Source organism: Carex rostrata, chromosome 23, assembly GCF_964058835.1.
Source record: "Carex rostrata chromosome 23, lpCarRost1.2, whole genome shotgun sequence".
In the NCBI taxonomy this organism is placed as follows: Eukaryota; Viridiplantae; Streptophyta; class Magnoliopsida; order Poales; family Cyperaceae; genus Carex; species Carex rostrata.
Genome location: NC_135940.1, coordinates 4806304 through 4815632, shown reverse-complemented (window position 1 = coordinate 4815632; position 9329 = coordinate 4806304). Strand labels below are relative to the sequence as shown.

Sequence of the window (9329 nt, the reverse complement as noted above, 5' to 3'; positions counted from 1 at the left end):
CTTTGCCCGTTTCATTAAAGAAACAAAGTACCAAATCATTACAGCATAGTTCAGAGTGTGTATTCAAGCAAAACCAACAGAATTATCTAACCAACAAAATATTCTTTCCTGATGCTAAACACCTTCTCTTTAATTTCTTTGTATTTATATTTTTCCTCATTCCCTCACTAAACATCTGTCTCTATCTACCTCTATTAAGAAAAGCACAACATAATGATGGACCAATGATCAGGCTTTTTTTCATTGGATTTCAACTATATATTAGGAACACTAAATAATTAAATGGTAAAACTCTTTTACATCGATGGCACATGGAAAATCTTGTACTTTGGTGCTCTAATTAAGTGCTCATCGTGTATGTTTGTTAATCTCCTTGTTTAATTATTTGTAATTTTAGTATTATTTTTAATGCAAATACAGGCTTGGCAAGTTGGCGTAACAGAAAAAGGAAAATCAAGAAAGCAATACGCATTAAATCTGCCATTTATTAAGAATCTGATGATCATCAACGCTGTCTTTCATTCATACTTTATCATTGCCACATGTTATATGAACATTTTTTTTGTAAAAAAAAAATTAATTGAGCCATTAGTGAAATTCATGGAAATCTTTTGGTACCTTTTAGATGGCTTAAAGTACTATTGAGTGACTATAATATCACCTGAAATATTAATAGACGCAGGAGAGTTGGTTATTAAATTCTTTGATATTGAATTAAAAGTTACCAGCATGGATGATCATATATACATGAAAAAGAAATTACAAAAAAAAGAGTAAAAAAAGAAAACAGAGAAACAACAAGGAAGTAAAAAGGAATCAAAGAAGGGTGCTAGTAAGAAAACAGTGTCTGCGTTATTACAAGTTTTTCAATGAATTAGTGTTTCCAAAATACAAAAAGAGATATTTTGATGACCAAAAAGGGAAAAATTGATGTAAATATATATATATGATGCATGCCTCCAATATGACTCAAATAGATAAAATGTAGAAAGAAAAGATTTCCCACATAAACATCAAATTAAGTTGAGGTGCCGGCGCGGCAGGAAGCAAGTTAGAAGTTAATTTGGGTTCATAAGATGAGCATAGAAAACAAGAAGGAAAGAATAAAATTAAATGAGAAGGAGAGAAATAAATTGAAGGCATCTCTTTATAATTATTGTACAAGGTTTAATTTCTTTAATCACAGCTAATTAACTACCGGTTACATAAATTTCTCTCATCCTACCAAGAACACTGTCAACAGCCACATCAAAGGCATCCCTGAAATCTGCCGACCTGTACCTGGGATCACTGTATACCAGTGTCGGTATCATCCTTATCACCTCTTCTCTCATCTTTTTTATCTCCTTCTCGCTATACCGGAGAAGCACATCTTCCGGCCTCACCCGCCCCTCTATCACCTCATCTTCCCATATGTACACTGAGAAGCTCTCCAACTTGCTCGGAAAATGCCATTTGTACTGAATGTGGGCCGATTCGTTATGAAAGAACACGGGCACGCACCCGGCTAACATTGAGTCGAATATCGACCGCCTCGCTCTTGTGTCGCCGGGCGGCTGCAGGCAGAAATCGGACTGCATGAACAACCTCATCAGATTGCTCGGCGAGTTACACCCTACCCCTCCGATCTCGCACTTGAGCATCTTGCACCGGCTCGACTCAGCACACTGATCTATCAAGTAATTGCGTACCATCTCCGGCTGGTCGGGCCTTCTCCCCCCTGCAAAGGAGAAGAGCCAAGGCCTTTTACTTGACCTCACCTTCTCTTGCCATTCCTCCACTTGGCTCATTCCTGACGGGTGAAAGTAGGTCGGATACGGTACGGCAAACTCGTTCTTGCCAACCGGCCGTCTCTCCACAGTGAGCACCGTAATGTTCTGCACCTCTGGAATCACCAAGAATTTGCTACCCCAAGCAAACGATTCATCTAGTCCCCGCTGTAAATTCCACGTGGAGCGGCCCGACACAAGGAAATGGTCTCGGCCTCCCCTGGCTGCCCACTCATGTCTCTGCTTCAGCCATTCAATCAGTTCCAGCCCTAATTTGTCCCGCCTTGCTATTTCTGGCTCCCAAAGGAACCTGGTCACGTCGAGGCCGGGATAAAAGGGGACAAAGACGGCAGTAGCCAAGGAATAATCCTTGGTCAGGCAGTCGTACTGTTTCATGCGCTTGTGGAATATGATGTCGAGTGCCCATTGATTGGTCAGATACCATCCTGTATCTTGTAGCACTCCATCTCCATCAGTGCTCTTGAGCTCGGGCCCAAGACCGGAGTTAGTGAGGAAGGGGCACATGTTGGTCCAGAGAGAGAGGCTGCGGCAGTCCCGCAGTATGTCCTCATTGAACTTCTCCGGCAGGTCATCGTAGATGTAAATGTAGCGATCGGCACACGGGTCCATGTAGGGTAGTGGCATTGTGGAAACTGAAACTGAAGCTGAAGATATGTCCACGTTGTCAGTGTTTTCGGTTATGCTTTTGTTTGCGGTGAGATGAGGGAGATGAGGAGAGCGAGAGACAAGGAGAATAGTGGAAATGACCATGGAGACCCGTACCAGAAAGATCCAGTAGTTGATACCTTGAGGAGGTTTCATCTTGCAGCCTCCTTTTTCTCTCACAAAAACAGCCATTTTATTTTTATATCTCTTGCTGACTTGCTCATCCTAATATATAGGTATCAACATATCGTGTAAATGAAGATTCCTAATATATATTGCTAAGTGCTAACTGATGGATGCATGGCTACGTTCGTTTCTACCATTATTTAATTATCACTGTACCATCTTGCTTATGAAATTAGAAACATAGATGGGCGATAGCATCTCTCTTCAAAATCATGTGCATTGAGATTCTGATTTTCTGCCATATTAATCGGCGGCCTTGATACTACCAAAATATATATTAAAAAAACAAACGGCTTGGATCATGTACGTGGATGGAATTTTAAAATTTTCAAGTCTTACTTATCACTAAGAACTGATTTGTGTCATTTAAACTTTAAAGCTTTATCTTGAGGTGCTCCATATAAGCACAAGGTGCTGTTTTGATTTTAGAAATATAATTTGTATTCTGAATTGTGTTTTTTTATATATCACACAGAGACGATTTACATGCCTTTAAATAGGCTCAGCTTATAATTATTACATGGTAATCTCCTATGAGCTATATTAAGGAACAAAATCTAACTAGCTGTAAAATAGCAGGAGAGATAATTCCGTTGCTCTCTGAATTAGGAATGAGATATTAGACAGATTCTCTCAATTTCTAACATGGAATGGAGATGTCCAAATGTCTCTTATTACTCTTCCATTGCGTCTTATTTCTCTTTTGAATATATGTTCACAATTGAACCATTTTTACGAACATTATTAATTCTCAACCTAAAACCCGAAGCGGAGTGGTATGCGTTTTCTCCCTCCAAATTGAGCAAATTAAAACGGATGAAAACTAGTGATTTTCTCACAATTCTGGAAAGAAGAACTTGATCTCTACTACAGCAAGTGTAATTATACACACGGTTAAAAATGCAATTTACACACGAATTCACTATCATGTATGACCCCATAGGCCATAGCGTATGAAAGTATTAGGCGACTACATGCATGTGATATGAAGTAAGAGGGCGCCAAATCCTTTTAGGGTATCCCCAATAGAAGTTACACTGCCTTATGACATTCTAAAATATCTTTAATTTGATCTTTGTTTGATTATTGAGACAAGATAAGATTTTTACTAAATGTAATTTAGCTAAAAAATGTTAAAATGGAGACATTGGGTGTCCATTATGCGGAGCCTCTGAAATAGTAGATCATTTATTTGTGACTTGCCCATTCATTTCTTCTTTACGGTCATGGATTAGTACTCATAACAACTTTCATTTTAATTGTACATCAATTGTTAAGTTATGACTTTTTGATTACTGGATTCCTTGAATGATTCTTTACTTATAGAATTGATTAGAGCTGCTATCTTATAGTTAGTATGGCTTACCAGAAATAAAATTTGTTTTGACCAAACACCTGTTCCATCTCTTAGTTCTGTTGGTTATGCTATTATTCTATTAACTTTCTATTGGTGTGAGGCTAGATTGGATGATTCTTACTTTAAATTAACATTAATTTTGCTTATGGATGTTTCATCTTTGCATCAGGAAGGCCCATTGATAATCATTTCAGATTCAAGTACCCCGAGCAACCCATTGAATTCAGAGGAAACAGACCCTGGTCATGGTTTAGAAGGGTCTGATTTATCTAAATATATTAGGGTTCGAGCTGAAATTGAAGATATTGATGTTGCGTTTCAATCTATTGCCAATCAGGAAGTATTAATGCCCCTCTCTTCCTCTACTGAGTCGTCTACTGTGGCTTCTAGCTCTTCTTCGACTAATAGCTCTGTTGCTTCTTAGTCTACTTCTAATTACCATTTTTAGTCTTGTGATTAGACACATTTTGTATTAGCTATGGCCATATATTTTGTATTAGCTGTCTTTAGGTTCTATGATGTTCTCTTATCATTGTAGCTTCCTCTTATGAACTTGTATTTCTATTTTTGTATGAATAATTATGTTTCTAATGAAACAGGTGGTTATCCACTTTTTCAAAAAAAAAAAGTAAGAGGGCGCCAAGTATTATACGTCTAATGATTTCATACCACGTCAAGGGATGAGGCCATACATGTATGTGAATAAAAAAAAAATCCAAGAAATATAAAATTTGGTCTCCAAACACATTTTATTATAGATTGAATGTTAAACGGTGTTCGCACAGAATATATGCTACAAAGTTTCAGTATAGCAAGCTATACCTTTTAAACCTTTGTTATACTCTGTCAAATCAGATAGCAAGTGCACTATCCTATCGATGAGTATGCTCAGGTATCGATCCACAGGGACGGAAGAAAATGACCGGACTTATCCTAAAATCACTTGAGATTCTAGAAGTGAGAGAAATTGGTTTGGTTTAGTTTTAACAATTCTAATGATTTATGACAAGTTTAAAAGACAATAAAAGAAAATTAAAGTTGTTTTTAATTGATAGAAAGGCGTTTCCAGGGTTCAGACTTCATTTCTGTTCAGCCCCGAGGCATACGGCCCGTAGGGGACCCCGAGTTAATGCTGCAGCTACTGTTTTCTGCGCTGATGCTAATGTTTAGGGTTTCTATCGACCAGATCTAGATACCTAACCTCAACTTTCGCATTTTGGCCTAATTTATCTAAGTTACTTGTTGGTTTACTAAAAGTATCCAAGGACTTTCGCCTCAAGGAAAGTTTCACCTTTCGGGTACTCCTTGGTTTCACCCTACTTCATATACTTTATTCGGTTGGATTAAATGTCATAGACTTGGCTCCTAACACTTAGATGTGCGCATTCATCTAACGGGATGACTAATCAATTCAAGCAAGCACAAATAAAGCAATCAAAATACTACTCAACAAGGTAAAAACAAAGCATTCAACACAAAATCCAAGTAGCATGCAAACAAAACCAAACTAGAAACTACATCTTAACCCTAGAAACAAAGTAAATTAGCTACTCATGTTCATAAGATAACACAAATAACAAGAAATAAAAGAGTTCATGACAAAACAGTGGAGAAATCCGAAGATCCGTTGCAAACTCGCGTTTTTCACTTCTCTTCCTCTTCTCCTCCTCTTGTCTTTTGCTCCAAGAAAGGTTGTCCCAGTTCCAGTGGTGAATCCCCCTTTTTTTGGTGAGGAAATATCTCATTTAATGCCCCAGATCGCGCCCCCAGAGGCTTCCTTTTCGGCCTCCTTAAATTATGCTCATTTCAGATTCCAGCTGGATTTTCCGAATTAGCGCCCTACGGGCCGTATGGGACCCCGTACGGGCCGTATGCCTGTGCTTTGTCTTGGAGACTTTGTGCCTCTGTTGTGGAACCTTCTGTGTGGTTGGGCGGATCTTGTATGGCCCGTAGGGAATGTCATACGGGCCGTATGAAAAATTGTCAGATCCAGTTTTTCGCCCTTTTTCCTGCAAAATACCAAACAAAGCATAGTAGTACCACATTTCATCGAAATATAAGTAAAAAGTCCACACTTATAGGCTTTAAAGCACAGGTTTTAGTGTAAATCAGGGCTGTAATTTAGACATAATATGGAGATATCAAATTCCCCTAAGCTTGAACTTTGCTTGTCCTCAAGCAAAAATTCTAACTTAGGTGTGGTTCTGGTTGTTGGACTTACCTAAATGCAAGTTAATCTACTAAGAGGAAAATTTGCATGGTCTTGCGTTCGTTAGAAACCTATTAGAGTCATTTTGGATAGTGATTTGGTTTTCTTTGGTCTATTTTGATTCACCCCACAATTGAATCGATCAAAACCCTTTATTCAAGAATGTATTGCTATTTGTAAGAACTAAGTAATCAAACGCATCAATAGTTCATTTTTCTACCAAGTTTATGCCCTCATTTGTGGTGATTTGTTTTTCTTTGAAATCCCCCCAAGCTTGGAGCAAGCTTAGGTCAGAAAGTCGCGGACTACATGTGTTGTTATGTGCAAAAGTTCTTTCCATTTTTTTTATTTTTATTTTTTATTTTTGGGAGACGAGCTCAAAGGCGCCCTAATGGACTTATAGCCAGTACTCTTATTTTCTCCATCTTTTTTTTTTATTTATTTGTTTGCACATATCATGAATAGACATATCAAACGGTTTTAATCGATTGTTTGGACTTTAAAAATATAAAAATAACGTTTGTTCCATAGCTTAATTAGGAACAAATATTTTGATATTAGCCAAACTCTCTCTCTCTCTCTATATATGTGTGTGTGTGAGAGAGAGAGAGAGAGTAAGACTACGATGCTTTGCAAATTAAAGTGGGTGTTTTAATTTGCGCTCATATCTCTAGTTTTAAAGTTCAAATAGTCAATCCAAACTTCTCAATATATTCTTCATATTGAAATGTGCTTGGAGACCAAATTTTACATTTTTTGAAATTTTTTATTATTTTTTAGAATTTTTCAAAATCAATGTTTTTCTGAATTTGTTATTATTTCCAAAAAAATATAAAATTTGGTCTCCAAACACATTTCAATATGAAGAACATGTTGAGAAATTCGAATTGACTATTTGAACTTTGAAACTACAGATATGAGCGCAAATTAAAACACCCACTTTAATTTGCAAAGCATCGTAGCCTTACTCTTTTTTTTTTGAAAAATTGGCAGAAGCTGCCAATGCATATATTAGAAATAATTATCCAAATTACATCAAACGAACAGCTTCAAAGTAAAAAACATCTGAATAGAAAGGCAAGAAAAAAAACTCCTTTACCAGTATGCATACCAGTAAGATGAAGTTCCCTTAGCCCTATTCAGCAAACCTCCCCATGCATAAACACATAGCTATTGGGGCACTAAAACACCTCAAATTCATATATACTAATGACACAACAAAATTCTGAAAAATTAAAATGTAATTTAAGCGAAAACACCCCTGTCTCCCACAGACCCGTTAACAGACCCATTAGTCAATCCGGGTCTGCCAGTAAGTTGGTACCCATCCTTGTATGCTCTCCCAAGTTACAATACTTCAGCCATAATCTCCCATCCGGGTCTGCCAGTAAGTTGGTACCCGTCCTGCATAAATGCATATAATGCGTCCTGTATAATTGTAGCCTTACTCTCTCTCTCTCTCTCTCTATCTATACACACACACACACACACACAATTAATATTTCTTGAAGTTTGAATGGGTACATGTATATATAGATATATGTTCCAGTATTTTTGAAATTATGACAATTAATGTTGAATGATGAATCTAAATTAATTATATGCATTTATGCATATGCAATGTGTGTTATTATTGTTGGGTTTTTGACGATTCAAACCCATTGATTTAGCTTAAGGTGCGAAAAGAGTAAAACAAAAATTTTTTACATCTACCTTAAGCTACGAATTAAATGAATCAGGAAGATCCATTTAATCCTATTTACAGATCTACTCCATAATTGATTTTCTAAAGCTTTAAATCTATTTATCAATTGAATAGATTAATATAACATGTTTATACCTTGTTTCCAAATCACAGTTGGAATGCAGACCGAGCGAGAAGAGCTACACCAGGGAAGGAATCGACTCGGAGTATCACACGTGTGATACCTCTATCGGTTATCCACCAGGACTAACCGGAGAGCAGTTTATTTCTTCTGCCAGAAATACTATAAACCGCGGAATTATGCAAAAACACTATTCACCGAAAAGGGACAGATTAAATATATTTAAGACTCCAAGTTATTCCGTTTTACTTAAAAGCAAAACAAGAAATACCGCAGAGTTTGCAAAAATATATTTTTCCGAATCTCGTAATAAACGAAACCGGGGAAGAGAGAAAAAAACCGATTAACGAAGTAATCAGATTAACACGTGAATTAGTAAGTTTTCTCTCTACCCTCACCCCTCTATTTATAGTGTTTTGAGGAGGTTCGCAAAAGACCGAAATACCCCTCAAAACAAATCTATTTACCAAAATACCTTGACACCTCATGCTTTAATATGTGAAATAACCAAAATACCCCTTCCACACTCTTCTCCATGATTCTACACCCTAAGGTGTCATGCAAGGTGGCATAGGTGTGAAATGACCATTTTGCCCTTGGCCCATTAAGGCATGAATAGTAAAAGGCTTTGATTTTGGGCTTTTAATTTTAATTAAGGCTTTGATTATTTTTGGGCTTTTAAACCCATAATTCAAATCCATAATTAACAAATTAAAATCCAAATCAAATATATATAATTGTCATATACAATTATATTTCTTTTCGGTTGTTGTTCGGTAACTTTTATACAACGTAACGTGTACGTTTATAAATTAACCGTTGTTTCTGCTTGTCATTCTAAATGACATTTATAATTTAATTATATCACGTATAATTAATTATAACCATCTTAATATTAATTATAATCAATTTATAATTAATCAGTAAGATTCTCCGAGTGAGCATATGGTGTGACCCAATAGGATCTGTGTTATGTTGGTAAACAGAGTTAAAACTGTTTTAACTTCTATAATCATGAGTGGTATCTGGCAACACATCATGACCATCCAATTACACAGATGATGCTGTACTGTACAATATCACGATCCAGTAAACTATTTACTTGTGTCTGTTCTTCTGTCTCATAGCTATCAGATCAGTTTCAAGATAGATGTGTGTCATCCTTGCTAACTGAATCTTTTCTTGATCTTGAGTAGATTATCAAATATAATTACTCTTGTAATTATACCGCATGCAGATAATCTAACTCTACCAAGGGGCCTAGTGATGCTATAGCTCGTATAGAGATACGATGGACAAATAGTATTCTTGGCAGA

At 36.6% G+C, this 9329-nt stretch overlaps 1 protein-coding gene across 1 annotated transcript; it reads right to left on the bottom strand.

Annotated features, from left to right (window-relative positions):
- Positions 1 to 1147: 1147 nt before the first annotated feature.
- On the bottom strand, positions 1148 to 2635 carry LOC144574914 (xyloglucan galactosyltransferase KATAMARI1 homolog). Its single transcript, XM_078325017.1, has one exon. It carries the CDS (start codon positions 2625 to 2627, stop codon positions 1191 to 1193), a length of 1437 nt encoding a protein of 478 aa, XP_078181143.1. The 5' UTR covers positions 2628 to 2635; the 3' UTR covers positions 1148 to 1190.
- Between the last annotated feature and the right edge of the window lie 6694 nt (positions 2636 to 9329).

What these genes read in the sequence shown, in the direction of transcription:
- LOC144574914 (XM_078325017.1), bottom strand. Translation starts at nt 2,627, where the DNA reads ATGGCTGTTTTTGTGAGAGAAAAAGGAGGCTGCAAGATGAAACCTCCT.